This window comes from Stegodyphus dumicola, chromosome 10 (assembly GCF_044657685.1).
Source record: "Stegodyphus dumicola isolate Sdum_Otavi_A_Nest chromosome 10, ASM4465768v1".
Classification (NCBI taxonomy): Eukaryota; Metazoa; Arthropoda; class Arachnida; order Araneae; family Eresidae; genus Stegodyphus; species Stegodyphus dumicola.
Genome location: NC_140777.1, coordinates 56,916,456 through 56,934,632, shown reverse-complemented (window position 1 = coordinate 56,934,632; position 18,177 = coordinate 56,916,456). Strand labels below are relative to the sequence as shown.

The window sequence follows — 18,177 nt, the reverse complement described above, 5'->3', positions numbered from 1 at the left end:
GTCGGGATAAGCGAGCATACTCATGACATCCTTCAGGATCACACTGCCTCCTACACACATCCCTCTGAGTGCTTCATATCGCATCCCAGTATCTCCTCAGGACGTCCTAACTAGGTCCCATCGACAGACTGCAGGATGTTATTAGGATCTAAAGTCATATTTCATATCTCCCGGAATATAATGATGACCTCTCAAACATATTCTCCCGAGTGACATTCAAGTATATCTTCAGGAAATCAAAACTAGGCCCCATCGACAAAATGCAAGATTTTCTTAGGATTTAGAGTCCTTTTTACTATACCCTGGAATGTCTCACTAACTTCCTAAACTCATCCTCCCGAATGGAAAGAGGAAATATCAAAATTAAAATGAAGATTAAGGGAGATTAATGTTAGTATTTTGATTTATGCATTTTTGTTTGTCTATATATGTATAAGAATTTATTTATATGAACAGTTTATGGGTTACCTCCTAGAAAAATAAAAATTAGGAATAAGAAAACTAAACAGCAAATAATGAAAATTAAGAAAATTTGAAAAATGACATCTATGTTAAAATATAAAAAACAGTAAAGTAAAAAAAAACTTAATGAAACTTAAATCCGAAAATATTTTGAACTGAAATGTGTATGAAAGAAATGAATTCCAGCAGAGAGCGCTTTCGTTAAAATTTCATGGAAAGTAAAGTGTGAAAAAAATTTTTTTCTTTTCTTTGATAATTTAAGAAAAAATATTTTATGGCCGTAAAGTAACATGTAAGCGCAAGCAGCCGATAATTTATGAAAAAGCATGCTAAAACTTATTCGCAACTGCAGAACATGAAAAATCAAAAACATAATAATGAATATAAATTAAGAGATCATATATTAAAATTTTAAAAAAGAATACTGCCTCATATAGCTCCACTTAATAGAATACGAAAAGAGATAAATTAGCTGTTAGAATAATACCAAAGCATGCTTGTAGAATGTTTGCCGTGTAGTCAAAGGAAATAAAGTTGTTTTATTAAATACCTGACATGTTATTCTTTGCAATTCCAGCGGCTAAGCGAGCGCTTTTTATATTCAGTATAATAAGTGGTGCTGTATGCGGTAATATTCTTCATTAATAAAAACATGGAGCAGAATATTAGTCTCGAACCGGCATTTTGCGTCGAATCACTATAAACAGCTGTATGACTTTTCAAATTACTGCCACCAAATATTATCGTTCTGTATTATACTTAAAGAAACTAAATAATGAAGATTCTGCATTAACAACGGTAGCTACATTCACAAAATTTTGAATAACATAGTTCTCCACCCGAACATCGGTACTCAGAAGCCCGAATTCGTAATCTGGAATTTGTTTTATGTCTCTTTCAAATTTTGTAAAACTTTAATGAATTTTTGATTACAAAAACTGAAGAATTCCAAAGGCAGCAGTGGCAGAACTGTAGGGAATAAAACATTTTTATCTCCAGCACGCTAGTCAGTCTATCGGAAATTCTATAAATATATACTTTTAGCCCAATGTGAGGTTAGCCCAAGTGCTGTCAAAACGTATATATATGTCGTTAAATGAAAAAAAACTTGGATGTGTACACCACATGACTTCCTTGCATGGCATATTAAATTATACGCATTTTCCTGCATTTCATTCAAACATATTGAATTGAATTAAATCTACTTCGTCGATAGCGCATAAACTACAATAGAATAAATCCGCTTTTTAAAATTCACTATATTTATTTACCATATTGATACCCTGGCGCTAGGTTCTCTTAACAGCGCTACATCTCATTCATTTTATAACTCAGAATGGGAAAAAAAAATGTATCGTCTGAAGAGTTATCTAATCGTTGACACATGTTCTATTCAAATACTATAATAAATCTAAAACGATGCATAAAAGAAATTAAACAAATAAAAAAAAAGAAACAATTTTTCATAGATCCTTCAGCGCTGCTTAACTAACGCGGAAGCGCTACTCGTAAACATTATCCTCTGTCCGAACCAGACTGTCGACAATATTTGCTGCTAATATGAAACACTTATTTTTTCGAATTTCATTAAATATATTTATCATTCAATTAATTAAATTCTCCCTTCGCGGCAAGGCAAAATACATAAAAATTCAAAATATCTTCATTAAAAATTGAAAGATATAGAAAAGCATAAAACACCAAATACAGTTAAAACAATTTTAAAAAATTACAATTAAAATTACAGTTTCTGCGCAAAAGCAAGCAATTCGGCCAGCGATCAAGAAGGCAGATTTTTAGGTGCACAAAAATGAAAGTTTACTTTTGGTCTCACTCGGCAAAAAGACGTAGAAACTGATTTAATTTGTTACGAACGCTAAGCTGAGTCAATATATGAGATAATTTAATAACTTAAATGATAATTCCACAATGGATTAAGCATGATTTAATTCGCAAGATTAAAAGAAGCCGTTACTTTGTTGTTTCGAATCTTAGTTTCTCTAGATTGGCAACAAATTCAATATTCTGCTAAGTTTCAAATGTAAACAAATTTGGCTGCTATGGTAAAAAAAAATTAGGCTTAGCTGCACTTAAACAACTTTTAGATTGTTGATAATTCTAGAATAATAACACGCAGGTTAACTAAAGGCATAAAATCCTTAACCGGAAGATAAGAACAACATAATTCAATCATTTTTAAAGCAAAAAATACACAATTTACAAACATATAAGAATAAAGAAAGTGAGATCACTCAGCCGAGTAACAAAGTGGATCTATATATAACAAAGTGGATCTATATATGCATATATTTATATACTTTTGGTGCGGCCGATAGCAATCAATACGTTGCACATCTACGTGTTATAGCAGTCCCGCATACAAAATTTCTGAGGCTATTCGTTTTTGAGTTATGCGAGATAGGTACGCGCGTATAGACGCCATAAAAAAATTCCCTTTTGAATCCATTTTAAATCAGTTTTACAATTGTTTTGGGGTAAAGAGTCCTTTATTCTGTCCTTACGTACTATAATAAATATATGTCACGCAAAGACATCGTTAAATTGCATTGTATAACTGTCAAAATGTATATTTTCGTTGAAATATGATACCCGAAATATTTCGCGATTACAATACTTCCTTTTTATTTTATACATGGAAGTAAAAACGTCTGTTTGGGCTTTATACAAAATCTGAACGCTTTCAGATTTTATTTATTTTTTTTAATTTTGAGCAAAGTTTCTTTAAAAATACTCTGTTCGATTTATATTAACTACAATTATGTAACAAAAGAATCAACAGACGTCTAACAATTGGCTTTAAAGAAATAAAATATTGTTAATAAAAAAATTGTTACCTTTACAGACCAACAAAGAATATTATATTTATCCTTGTTGGCTTCTATGTCAGGGACAAGATTGTAGACTTTCTCTCCAGTCTTTTCATTCAGAACTTTGTATGGTAATGAAGTCGCAAATTTAATAGGTTGAAACCAACCCCATTTATGAGAGCCTGCCACAAACTGAATGCTTGTTTCCAAAGGCACTTCATCTACTGGCATCCATATAGAACATACCTGAAAAAAAAAAAGAGGGCGGAGAAAAAATCTTAAAAAATATTCATTTCATGGAAGGATTTAAGTAGACAAATATAAGTAATTATGCAATCGTTAATGGATTTCTAAAATTCACTTACAAAAATGATTCAATGTCCAGGCAATCCCTGCTATACAGTATTTTATACCGTTTTAGAGACTCCAGAAAGATTAACGCTGATAGCTCTTCATTCTACTACATAAAAAGCAATGAAATATCTGTCTGAATCGCGCATGCAAGCGCCTTTTGACCAGTGTCGAGATTGCTATCGGATGACAGAAATAAAGCGTGTCGGCGGATTACTTTATTAATGTGGTAAATCTTCTAAAAAGAGTGATTTATTTTTGCACAAACAGCATTCGAAATGTCCCCATAAGAAAATATCTGACAAAATCACAGTAGTTGCTGAAAAAGATCGGTCTCTTAGATTGTCGGTGGTTTCGGATTTCTCGGCGAACTTAGTCTTGCCTTCAGACTTTTTGGAAAAAACCATATTCTGTTCCTTACATAAACTGCGATATCCAATAATAATTTATCTTCTACAACAGTATATTCATCCATTCTTTCCAAAAAAAGGCATTTGATGAGAGCGTGAGATTCACTTAACTCACACTCTTGTAACGAACATGTCACAAGTAGAGATTGCAAAACCGGTATACCAGAATACCGAATACCGGTATTTTAAGCCATTTGCATAATTTTGTAATACCCATATTCACAAGTTTAAAAAGATTTTTTTCAGTATTTACTAGAAATTTTTTAAATTGTCATCACTGTATGTTCAGGGGTTTGAAGCATAGCAAAATAGTATAAGTTTTTGTTTTTATGTCTCTCTAACGGGCAAAATTAATTAGACTGTGAATACAACGTACAGGCTAGTAATCGTACAGTCTAGAGAAGTGATACAATATGTGAATCATCCAAGGAGGTGGGCCAAAACTGTCGTGTACTATTACAGCTCAGAGCGAGAGTGCACACGCACAGGATTCATAGTCTAATATTCGTATCTGTGAAAAAAAGGCTGTAGTTGTGAAGAATGCGAATGATATTTCGAAAAATTTCGATATTTTTTAAATTGTGAGTTTGTAATTCACATTGTATTTGCACATAATACTTTAGGGTTCAAAATATTTTTCAGATTTATTACATATTCACAATTAATAAACCCATAATAATGAATAAGAATAACTTTAAAGAACATAAAAAATCTATTAATAATACTTCGGTTTGGCTTCATTATTTACAGGATGAAAAGAATATGGTGGCACAATGTAAAAAATGTTCAAGAGTTATTAAAGTGAATGGAGAAAGTACAAGCGGACTCCATACACATTTAAAAACGAAACATGATACAAATTTGTTAAAGATGAAAGAATCTAATTGCGATGAAGATACAAATTTAAGCACAGTTTCTAAGCCATTATGCATTTTAGATTATTTTGAGGAAAAAAAAAAAAAAAAAGATAATTTGGATGAAATTATAAGTAAAATGACAGCATTAGATAGTTTGGCATTTCGAGTGTTTTGCACTTCTACTGAATTGAGAAAATCACTATCCGCCAGAGGTTTTAAAAATCTACCAACATCGATTAACACTATAAGAAGAACTGCTGTAAACTACAGTAACGGTATTCGCAATTATTTGAAACACGAGTTAATACAATTTAAAAGTAAATGGTAAAAAATTTAGTCTTATATTTGATGAATGGACAAGAGTAAGAAATAGATGCTATTTAAATGTAAATATTAACTCAGAAAAAAAATTGGAATATAGGACTTACACATGTTTTGGGAAATATGCCAGCCGAAAAATGTGTGGAAGTGCTTAAATCTAAATTAGGGAAACATGGATTATCCCTGAAAGAAGATATTGTATCCATAACGACTGATGGAGCAACGGTTGTGAAAAAAGTTAGAAAGTTTGATGGGTGCAAATCAGCAATTGTGCTGCTATGCTCATGGAATTCAATTACAAGTAATAGATGTATTATACCAAAAAAATAAAGAACAGAAGAACCCAAATACTGTGAATATAGAGACTTCTGATTCCGACTTTGAAGAGAGTGAGAGTGAGAGTGATACAGACAATGAAGATAATGACAATATAACTCTTGAAGAAGATATTGCTAACGAGGATGAAATTTTAACTCATCAAGAATCGCTTCTTATAATTATTAAGATTCGAAATTTTGTTAAGATATTTAAACTTTCCCTTACAAAAAATGCCTTATTGCAAAAATATATGCTAACTGAAAATAAAACAGAATATATGTTAATATTAGATTCTAAAACACTTTGAAATAGTTTGCTCCTAATGATGGAACGATTTATGAAACTGAGAAATCCAATCCAAAAAGCAATAATCGACTTGAACCTGCAGATTAATTTTTCCGATAATGAATTCGACTTAATAAACCAGAACTGTATCAGCTCTACTTCCAACAAAACTGGCTGTGGAGGTATTATGTCGGAGAGATTCTAATTTATTAACAGCTAATGCATCAATAAATATCATGTTGTAGTCACTGAAATAACAGCACACATCACTATCTGAAGAATTATATGTTATGTTGAAAAATCGCACAGAAGAAAGGCATAGAGAAATAGAAAATGTCTTACGTTATTTACACAATTATAATGGTTTTAAAAATGAAAATGAAAATGAAAAAGAAGAAAAGAGCCTAACCAAATCAAATTTGATCAAGTTTATAATAAATTTACTGAAATTTTTTACCCACAAACCTATCCACATTCAGAAGAATTCGGTATAGTTATCGAAGATGATGGTGACACTAATGTCCATATCGATAGGGAAAAAGAATTGTCTCTTGAACAAAAATTAGAATTAGCGATAACTAAAAAAATTCCAACAAACCAAAATACAATACACAAATAATTTATATCCAAAACCGTCCGACGAGAAATCGATTTATTTGAAGATAAGGGATTTAAAGGTAAATACTTGGAAAAAGTATATTGCGCATTACTGATAATACCACCAAATTAATTGTTTTTTAATTAGTACCACCAACTAGCGTAGATGCTGGAAGAGCGTTTCCAACAGCTGGTAATTTTTGCACAAAATTATGTTCCAGGCTTAATGACAGTGCAACTGACATTATGTTTTCAAGATCGCATTTCGAAAATTTATAATAGTACCACAAACTGAATAGTGATATTTATACTTTTTCGTGATTTAAATACGTAAGATGTTCCTTGTTTCTCTACTTTTTTGTAATTCTTTACATACTGTCATACTTTATAATTTACAAATGATTTTTTGTGATATTTACTCTCTCTAATAAAACTGGCAAATAAAACAAAGAAACACCTATGTTTTCTTTCTTTTTCTAAAATTCCTGCTTCCAGTATTAAAATCTAAAAAATACCGAATACCGGTATTGAACTTTTGGTTGGAAATTGCACTCCCTAGTCACAATGAATCATTGACTCATCCTGCATTTCATAAAGATCAAAATTACGTGAAATAAAAACATTCTATACGGTAGGGATGAAAATGGAAATGAATCTTTGGTCAGACTTTCAATGAAACACCCAGTATGTATTGTAACCATATTTTTTAAAACGTTTTATAAAAGAGTAATTTTACGTATGACAAAGCATTAAGACTTTTACATCATTGGAATATTAGATGTTGTCTAAAATTGATAAACCAGACGTGATGCTTTATTTGAAGCTCTGAACAGATTTTCGTGAAGAAATATGATATAATTCAAAACTTCTCAAATCCGGTATTTAAAACTCGTATATGCACATACGATGCATGTCATGATTGAGAACAATGTATTAGGTTTTTGACTATATGTGATAAATCGGAAGTGATATTTTACTTAACTCTTAACAGATTAATTAAAAATAATGCAGCACATATTAAAACTGTTTCTAACATATCTAGACATGATGGTTTTTGTAACAACGTTTCATTTGCGGAACTTCAAAACACATTGGAAAAGCATTGTTTTAGTCTGCAGGTCTTATAAAAAATGCACTGCTGATGATGACGAGGCACAATGACAAATAGCAATTTGAAAAAAAAATTTGCTTTACTTCTCACTGAACCCAAAACGCACACTGTGGGGATAGCACGTGCTGACCAAAACGATTTAGATTTGTTGATACTACAGAAACAACATAGAAGAAAATTAAATTATAATATTTGTTTGTTAAAATTATAATATTCAAAGTAATTATTTTAAATACACTGGTGAAATAAATTAAGAGAATTTGCCTATTTAATCGAATTGCATGAAATGAACTGAACTGAAGGGAAAACCACTGCTTCTAGATAAAATGCAAATCTTGTACGGCAAATACGTAAGCGTACACGTGTGTGTAGGTGGAGCCAGCAGAAAAACAGGCTTTATAAGTGCGTGGAGGGTAAGACGAATTGCGTTCTCTAGCACACCTCGACGAATTTCCTGGTGTTATCTTGCAGTAATCGGGTAAACTCACATCGGAACAGTAAAAATGAGTAACCACCAACGTTCAGATGATGGAATGAGGTGGCGAGTTGTGGAGAGGCTCGAGGCAGGTCATTCGCAAGTCCAGATATGCAGAGAGTTTAATTTCACGCCCAGCATCGCGTGTAACCTATAGAAATAGTTCCAGGATACTGGATTCATCGAGAAAAAGCCTGGGCAAGGTCGTTCAAGAGCCACAACGGCAGAGAAGATCGCTATTTGTCCATTTTAGCGAGGCGCAACAGAGGGGCTACAGTTTCTGAACTCTCTCGGGACCTGTTTGCAGCCACAGGAACCCGTGTAACAAGGGTGACTGTTTCCAAAAGACTAAATAAGAAAGGGTTGTTTGCCGGAAGACCGGCTGTTTGCGTTCCGCTCATGTTTATGGACAGGAGAGTCCGATTAGCATGGTGCAGGCAGCATAGTGATTGAAGTATGGAGCAATGGGCGACCATTCTGTTCACCGATGAGTCCCGGTTTAGCCTAAACACAGATTTTCGCCCTACTTTCATTGCCCGCGATGCCATTATGGTGGTGGCGGTGTAATGTCTGGGCAGGCATCATGCTGGATGGCGACCCACCTCTCCACGTCTTTGAAAGAGGCTCTGTGACTGGTGTGAGGTATAGGGATGAGGTCTTGGAGTCCTATGTTCACATTTTCCGGGGCGCAGTGGGCCCCAAACATCTTACAGGACGATAACGCGAGGCCACATAGAGCTCTTCTGGTAGACGAATTTCTCGAGAGTGAGGATATTCGTCGGATGGATTGGCCAGCCAGGTCTCCAGACCTCGAGCCTATAGAGCATGTGTGGGACTCTCTAGGGAGGGCAATTGCAATTCGCAATCCCCCTCCGAGAACCATCCAGGCACTGAAAACAGCGTTCTTGAATGAGTGGGACCAATTGCCACAGGCACTGATAAACTGCCTTATTTCCAGTATGACATCACGCTGCGAGACCTGTATGGCTGTAAGATGGGACCATACCCCCCCTATTAACCCATTTCTTTTGTGTCTTCTACAACTGCTGTTTCAGACCTTCAGATTCCCAAGAGTATTACACACTAACATGTGTGTCTATTATAACTGCTGAATGTTTATTTTGTTTGTATTATATCAACCTATATTCACACCAAATTTTATTAAAATCTATCCAGTAGTTCTGCAGATCGTAGATCAAATATGAAAAATCTCTTAATTTATTTCACCAGTGTGTTATAAACACTGAGTTTTCTTTAAGTAAAAACAAATTAAGTTATGCGTTATTCTATCGCCCGATAAAATACAATTTTCAGTTATACATTAATAAAATTAAAAAGAAATAAAAAGAAGCGAACATTTAGTTACGTTTGATGTAAACCAGTTTTTACACATCAGCAATTATACCTTATAAAATAAAATCTAAAACTTCGTATTATAAATCTTTTTATTTATTGGAACAACCCAAACCAACCCCCAAAACATTTGTCTTCAACGATGTTTCCAAATTATTACATATATATGCATACAACGTGTGGAATATGTAGAGAGAGGTGGAATGAGGTAAAGAGGAAGAGAGAATATAAATAAAACGTTAAAAATATTTGCTTAAAAATGCAATTAAAGAAATCAGTAGCGGCGAATTTCTCCTAAAGCATATTCTATTCCCACTGTCTATAATTACTAGATCGTTGAATTTTGATTGTATATTCAGGACGTAAATAGTAAATAAGCATACAATTAATTCCATGAGGAGATTTTGCATGTGTTCCTATAATCCTCTGAAGATTTTGTAATAAAAAATGCACTTCTGTTACAAAAAAGTAGAACTTGAGTCTAATAGACGCAAAATATCTCTTTGATCCCTTTGAAGATAAGGGTTGGTGTTTAAAATATAATGTCCGCGACGAGGATGGGATTCGAGCCCACGCGGGCAGAGCCCAATGGATTAGCAGTCCATCGCCTTAACCACTCGGCCACCTCGTCCTTATGACGAACATGCAAATAATAACTAAAAATTGCAACTTCGATATTATTCGAATGTATCATATGAAATTTATTTTTGGGGTTATTATTTTTTTTTCTTTGTGTAGAAAAATGAGCAAGGATGTACGATAACATCGTGTATAAGATACTCGCTCTTTTTTGAAAGCGTTATGTATGTAGATAACAAACTGAAAGGCCTAAAAGTAAAGAAAATAGTGTTAAACTAGAACTAGTTATGTGTTTCATATAAGTAACCAATGAACGTACTGATCTGGAGACGTAGGATTGCTTCCAGTGGCATAATTATCCAACATTTTTTCATAGTAGTAGTTCATACAACATGAGTTATTAGCATACACAGTAGTAGTTCATACAACATGACCGCATCTTGAGTTACATAATACCAAGAAGTATATGATAGACGGTGTCATAGGAATGTATCATATAATATTTTAGACATTATGACTGCGTATTGATGGCTCTTCTATTGGAGGCTTACATAATAGTATGCCATCATAAAGAAGCTGTAACGTTTATCACTCAAACATTGTTCGAAAACACAAAAATCTTCAGAAAGATGCTTCGGCATAAAATGTTCTCACCCTTCATTTCTTATTTAATATTCAATTCTTATTCTTATATTATTCAATTTCTAATTCGTAGGAAGCAGGTTAAACACCTTTATGCGAAAGCTCCGAATGCAAGTGAGTTTTAGTTTGCTATTTTGATTAACAAAGCAAATGAAAATTCTATTTCTGTAACAATCCTGGAGCATGAAGATGTCCGTATCTTTGTGAGGCTGCTTTTAACAAGTTAGAAACAAGTTTTCATAAGAATCTGGGCCCCTTTATGCCAGGGCATGTTCATGGAAATTTCTGGGTTTTCGGACAGTGGTCGATTTGCATACAGATGCGAAACACCTTTGTGATTTTATTGTGGACAAATTACTAAAAACAATTCTGAAAAGACTATTTATCGCCATTTGTATTTCAATGGATTTGGTATCTGCAAATCTTCTTATATCTTTATTGCTACTCGTCGTTGCGATGCGTGGTGTGGTTCGATACAAAACCTCTATATGCTTTTCCATAATAAAACGAGAGATAAGAGGATTTTGAAACCTGATTAATCTGACCTTTCATCTTCCACCTCAATCTAGCTAAGCTGGAAAAGCAGACGTAAAAGGTAATGAACTAAGCTGATGTAAATGGAAGCCAAAAATGGGCAAATTAATTTCTTTGAAATGGAAGAAGTTAAAGAAAAAACAAATTGTCTTTTTTTAATGAAAAAATACATATATGTAAAATGTAAATTAAAGAAAATTTTTTTTGAAGATTGCAGCACGTCAATAGCCACAATATAGCTATTGCGGGATTTGGGTTGACAAGTATTATATAATAGATGAGACCTGGGCGGCTAAAAAGCTACTATTGATAGATATTACCGACTTTGAGGACTAGATATTGTATCACGTAGGTGGTAGCACTTCCTATCTTTAACGACCTCTATTTCTGTTTTACTTCCGTAGAAAAAATATATATTTGCATTTTGGATATTTAAAGAATGCCTAAATATTGCGCTGTTTCGACGCCCATGACAGCAATGCTGCAGTATATGTACTAGATACAGTTCTGAAGACAACGGTATCGTAAGTTTTTATCATGACGTTTAAGGGCTCGTTAATTAAATGCTACAAAGCCTGCCAGGGAATGCTTTAAGAGAAGTCTTAATTTAGAACTCTCTAAATAAAAATAGCTAGTATTCACAGTACACACGGGAAAATCCAATGAAATCACATGCAACCAACATGTTTTTAGAAACCGAAGCCAAGATGAGTTACAAGTATTCAGTGTTCATATCCTTTCATGTGCTGAAGACCTTTCGTTGGAAGGGGCGGGATCGATAGTCTCACTTAGGCCAATCAATCCACACATCAGTTCAAAAACCGTTTTCTTGCTTAATGCTGTTGTTGATGCAATGGAGATTGTTAAAAAAATAATTCAATCAAATTTTTCCCTCTTGATTATGTACTGATGGTGCTAATTGTAACCCTTTCTTACGCTATGCAGTATCGATTTTGGCCCTTGTCGATCATTTGCTGGTGTAGATTTTAATCCAAGTTACTTCTATGCCAGTTTCGATTCTATGGTGTGCCGGCTCTAAGCCAATATCGATCCCTGCAGTAGAAGCACTAAACATTAGAAGCCAGCGAATGATGCATTAACAACAACCTGGCAGCTGCAAAAAAAATTATAATATATAGGTACTCTGTCGAGCATCTATACAATAGCAGATAAAACACATAAATCCCCAATAATCAGAGATTTAATCAGCTCTTCCGCAGAAAGTGATGCAAGGAGTTCTTTTCCTTTAGATTTCCCGCACTGGTGTACAGTTGCTAAATCCAGATCACAAACGGCTATATAGTGCGTTAAAAAATAAGTGTCTTTGGATGCTAAGTGAAGTAAAATGATGCCAGAATACTATGACATAGTAATAAAGATAATTTATTGGGCTCTGAATCCTAGAAGACGTTGAAAAGTGCTCAATGGACAAAATGGTCATATTGTACTGAATAAGTAAAAGTGAAAAAATGCAACTACCTTCCGCAGGCATTCTGGCTTAAAATGTCAATTTGGGATATTATCACATGGAGGGCAATGTAAGATTCCACACGTCCGTATCATGCTTTGCACAATATTATCCAACACTTGTTGGTGTAATTTATTCCATTCCTCTGCCAGTACAAAGCGAGGGTGTCCTTGTATATTGAAGGACATTGTCGACCAGCAATACTCCTCCCCAAAGCATCCTAAACATTTTCAATGGGATTCAAATCTGGAGAATGTGCTGGCCGTACAAGGCATTGAATATCCTCACTCTCTAGACACTCCTGGACAGTAACTGTTTGATGATACGTTGCGTTGTCGTCCATGAAAGCAATTTTATCATTGACAGCATCATGGAACACGCAAGCGTGAGGCAGCAAAACATCATTAATGTATCATTGGCTAGTCATAGTCCCCGTTGTAACTGCATGTAGGATTGTACAGTCAATTGATCATAGTGCAGCCCATACCATGATACTACATCTCGGATATCGGTCCTTTTCTGGACGATAAGCAGTTCCACTCTCCCGAATCAGTTTTCGTCTATTATCCGGTGACAGACTGTTAACCAGAGAACAGGGGCTTCATTACCTAGCTGACATGATGTCTGCCTTACACGGATTAAAGCCCCTGACTCCAGAAGCTATTTATTATCACTAAGCAAAATAAGTTAACAGTGGCATACAAGGCCTTCAAGAACACAAGGACATAAGTAACATAGTCATTAATAAACCCTAAAGAAAGCATGTTACAAGTAGTACCTATAGCATTCAAACAACAAACCGAGTATACTTTCATAATTTGATTCAGTTTAGAAAAATGCATAAAGGTAAAGTAAGACAATAATAAACTGCCAAATAAAATTTCTTCATATGAATTCAGAATTAAGAACCAATAACTTAACAACTGAACAATATTATCATAAAATATAACTGAACAATATTATCATAAAATAACTGATAACTGAACAATATTATCATAAAATACACTGAACCTGAGATATTACTACAATACAAAACATAAATTTGGTTTAAAAACAAAACCACTCCAAGTAATATAAAAACTCTACATCAGGTTTGCTGGCAACGCGATAGAAATACAGTACAAGAATAATGCCAACATAAAGATATGATATAAAGATATGAAAGATTCAAATTCAAAAACCAAATGCATTCAAAAATAATTCAAAGAAAATTATTATAAAATACTGTCTTAAATGCAAATTTTACAATAGAGAAGTAAAACCAATGAAATTCAGAAAAACAGGTCAACTATTCAATTCAGAAAAGTGCAAAAAGGTATACAAAATAATTATTCTAGATTAAGTTTGCTGGCATCGCTAAGACAAATGCAAACAAAATAATCATGATATATACATGATTAAGAACTATTTCAGTACCATACAACAAATGCTATGTGCGTCACAAATATAACCGACTATTTGTACAATATAAGAAATTAATAGGCTACAAGTAACCGTTACAATTAATAAGAGCATAGATGCATTCAATGTCAAATACGTCTGTTCTATGTAAAACCATTTCTAATTTTAAATCAGTAACATAAGTAGTGGAAACAACCAAACTGAACAATAATAAGCATCAAACACAATAAGTTGCACTTATTTACTGTCATCTATGAATAGTACACAAGCCCAGTTCTGTTGAATCCATTACGATGTTCGCGATACCATTGCAAACGGGCGGTACGTTGCTGTCTGCACAATGGAATTTACATAACAGGACGGCGGGCGTATAGTCCTCCTTGATAAAAACGTCTGGCTACAGTTTTTCGAAAGATTCGCTTGCCACTAGCATCAAGTAACTGATTTGTTATCTCAATAGCCTGTGCTTCGCCGATTCTTTTTGTCTATAACACTGTGTACCTATCTTTTGCCGGTGTCGTTCTGCGAACACGATCGTGCTGCGTCGTGACGTTTGCTACACATTCCATTTGTTTGAAATAATTTCCAAAGCCTTGAAAGAACACTGTGGCCGACGTCGAACTCCCTAGAAGCATCTGTTATTTTTCATCCTTCTTTAATCTTACCAGTAACACAACCAGCCCTAAAAACCCCTAAGTGATGTCAGGAAGACATATCGAAAATTACAAGTTCGTCAATTGAATCTTTCCTGTTAAATTTTGCTTTGGAATAACAAAAGTCAATACGCATTAAATCCTTTAGCTCTTTTACCAACGCATCACGTGACGAACAACTTCGGCAATCCAAAATTTGCATACGCTCAACACGTCTTACTGTATCCTAATTTCTACATTTTCAAGGCCTTCCATTTTGCGGTTGCTATCGCTGCTACTCTCATACGTCCTTAGCAATTGTCCACCGGGTTGTTCGTTTTCTAATGTGTATTTTTCATTGTATAGCGTAAGAAACTACATAGATTTTCGTTGGATCTTATTAAATGTAAAGTTTCTATTATGGAGCAATTGAATAAATAGTATTCCGGATCGCTCCTTTCCATACGTGGCTAACAGAGAAATGTTCCTTTCATATAAGTATGTGGAAAAAGGGTCGTGTACTTTAATATACCATTTCATGTATGGACTGGTGTTTATTTCATCTGGATTGATATTTGGAATGAATCTGTAGATTTTTCTACACGGTTTGGCATTTTCCCACCACCGTTCATTTTTTAGCATAATTTGTTTTAGTGATTCTTTTAATCTGAGATTTAAGGAGCAAAATATCAGTTGTCACGTTTTTAATTCGTATGTAGGACAAGTACAGCTCCACCTATTGATAAAATATTGAACTATTTTTCTTTTCCTGGACAAATATCCATTGTTTCATGTGTATTCAGGTCATTCTGACCAGTGGTTCTTTTTTACAGCCTTTTGAAAGTGGAACTTTAATTATAATCGTCCTATACTAGTAGCTACTCTTCTTTCCTCCCATGTGTCTCTGAAAAGATCCTTTTTAGTGACATAACTATATATTTTATGCTTTCTTGACCAGATCGAAAGTTACATAGCATCCAGCAGCATTGCGCGATCAGGATTTCAGTGGGTAACAACCTGACGATTCCTTGGCACCTGGCGCCTGCCCTTGAACCTCTTTCGACGAATAGTGACAACCTCAACATTGCTGTTCGTTGAACAACTCCGTCGATGATTTTACACCTTTTGTTCAACTTCTTTTATGGACTTTCTCGTTGATCATTTCTTTAAGGCTATTTTTTATTTTCAATAATCTGGGATAGGGCTTCGATTCAGGAATCCGTGCTTCGTGGCCTGGCGCCACTAACAAAATAGTAGCTACTCTTGTTCGTATGGCGTTTTGATCCGCTGCTGCTGTCAATTCTGAGTCGATGCGGCGCATTGTTGAACTTTTGCACCCACGATCTTGTGCATTGCCGTCTCTACATATCGTCGAACCTAAGAATGTAAAACCTTGTGATAACCTTGTAAGCTTTAAATTAATCGCAGCAATGTCGAATAGTAATTTCTTGATCCCTCCGTTTTATTTACCTTCTTTAAATGTCCAAACTACGTTATTCATATACCGCACTCACAGACTGATAAATTAACGCAGGCTTGTGAATGCACAAAAATGCAACCTGTAATTGCAAGTTGTATTTTTAACTAATTGGGAGTCGTCTATCCTAGATTCAGAAACGACTTTTCGCAGAAAACTACAGAATTAGTATTGTGTTATTGTTACTGAAGAAACTTATTATTATTAAAACTTTTTTACCACTTATAATGTTTTTTACCCTAAAATACTTGAGTTTATTTCACGGACTGTAAACATTTCTCATACGCGTGAGTGATTTCAAATAGCTTTTATTATTTTATAATTTTAAAGGTTGAGCGAAAGAAATGAGAACAGTTGAACAAGAAAAGTTTCACACGAATTTATTAAACAAGGCTTTTATGGGAAAAAAAAAAAAAAAAAAAAAATGAAAAAATAAAAGAAATTTTTTGGGGGGGGGACGGTAGAGTCGAATTAAAGGGAAATTAAAGTAATACCTAGAAAAAATATTTTACAGCTCAACGAAATGTTCAGGTTTGAAGGGGGTACGGAAGACATGTTTTTTTTCTTGCTTCTCAGTTCCACTATTTCTTCCTGCTGTGTGAGAGAAATAAATGGGATACGTAATGTTATTTGATATGAATAGCATAAAATAAAAAAGAAAATGCCATTTCTTTAAATCGTGACATAGCGGTAATTTTAAAGTGAAATTGAAAATTTCACGAGCGAACTTTTATTGTTTACGGTATAAGTGATGTTATGAAGAAAGTACGATTTACAAGCAAGTTATTGTTAGCGAAGGTTATTGCTTGTTAACTTTGCTGCTCTTGTCTGGAAACTTTGTTGCTGTTTCCTCAAATCTGTAAAAGCATTATTTTTCTGCAATTTTTGCAAATAACATAGCTAGAGAGGTGGAGCTGTCCGCCTGGGCTGCATATTTTTGGCGGTGGCTTTTTTAACCTGAAACATTATTTTATAGGAGCTAATCATGTGGGTCGTTAAGGCAGATAAAGAATAATGATATTCTGAATGCCATACATCATTAAATTGAGAAGAACAATATTTTTTACTCCAGATAAGAATCCAGTGAAATCACGACGAGATATCAAAAGCTACATACTCTTGTCATACCGGTTTTGCTTCCTTGTACGAAATATAGGAAGTATTGTAATCATGAAATATTCCGGGTACCATATTTCAACGGCAATATCCATTTTGACCGCTATCGAATACAATTCAATGATATTTTTGCGTGACATCAGCAAGTAAGGACAGAATAAAGGACTCTTTTTTCTCAAAACGAATTATAAAATTGATTTAAAATAGACTCAAAAGGGATTAATTCGTGGCGTCTGTGCGTACGTATCTCGCATAACTCATAAACGAGTAGCCTCAGAACTTGAAATTTTGTATACAGGACTGACTGCTGTAGCATGTAGTTGTGCACCTCCCTTTTTGGTGGCAATCGGCCGCACCAAAGGTACATATATATATATATATATATATATATATATATATATATATATATGCTCTCAAGCCAATTTTTGTGCGATGGATAGGGACCGCATAAAAAATACAAAACTTCACGGGTAGCTATAAAAAGTAGACACAGAGTCGTTTAAAGTCGACATTTTTCAGTTACATGTACTCCGTGATCAGATTTTGGACGACTCTTGTTTCACTAGACGCTTGTATATGTCTCGGTAGCCAGATATGCAAGATTGAAGCTTCTTTTTTATTGACTACTTATTATTTTTTTTATTGATAACTTCGTCAATTATCTTCCGATTTCATGTACCGCACCAATAATAATAATAATAATAATAATAATAATAATAATAATAATAATAAAAAGAAAATCTGAAAGGTTTCGGATTTTAAATTACGTCCAAAGGGGCGTCTTTTTAATATTTTGTATGTTATCTTCATTTAATCATGTTCTTTGCACTTAAACCAAAAAATTCAGTTCAAGAGCAATATCGCAAAATAATTTTAAATTCAGCATATATTTAGAATTTCCGATACGCAGTCTCACCACTGGAGATAAAAATGCTTTTTTTTTTTTTTTTTTTCTGTTCA

At 34.0% G+C, this 18,177-nt stretch overlaps 1 protein-coding gene and 1 non-coding gene across 2 annotated transcripts in view; both read right to left on the bottom strand.

Annotated features, from left to right (window-relative positions):
• Nucleotides 1-18,177, bottom strand: part of LOC118193528 (uncharacterized) — a 146,520-nt gene that overhangs the window by 24,129 nt on the left and 104,214 nt on the right. Inside the window, exon 3 of the mRNA XM_085824948.1 lies at nucleotides 3,318-3,536. Coding sequence (XP_085681074.1) covers nucleotides 3,318-3,536 — 219 coding nt within the window. The remainder of the gene's footprint in view (nucleotides 1-3,317; nucleotides 3,537-18,177) is intronic.
• TRNAS-GCU (transfer RNA serine (anticodon GCU)) lies at nucleotides 9,918-9,999 on the bottom strand. The gene has a single exon. It is a non-coding gene; the product is annotated as a tRNA-Ser (tRNA).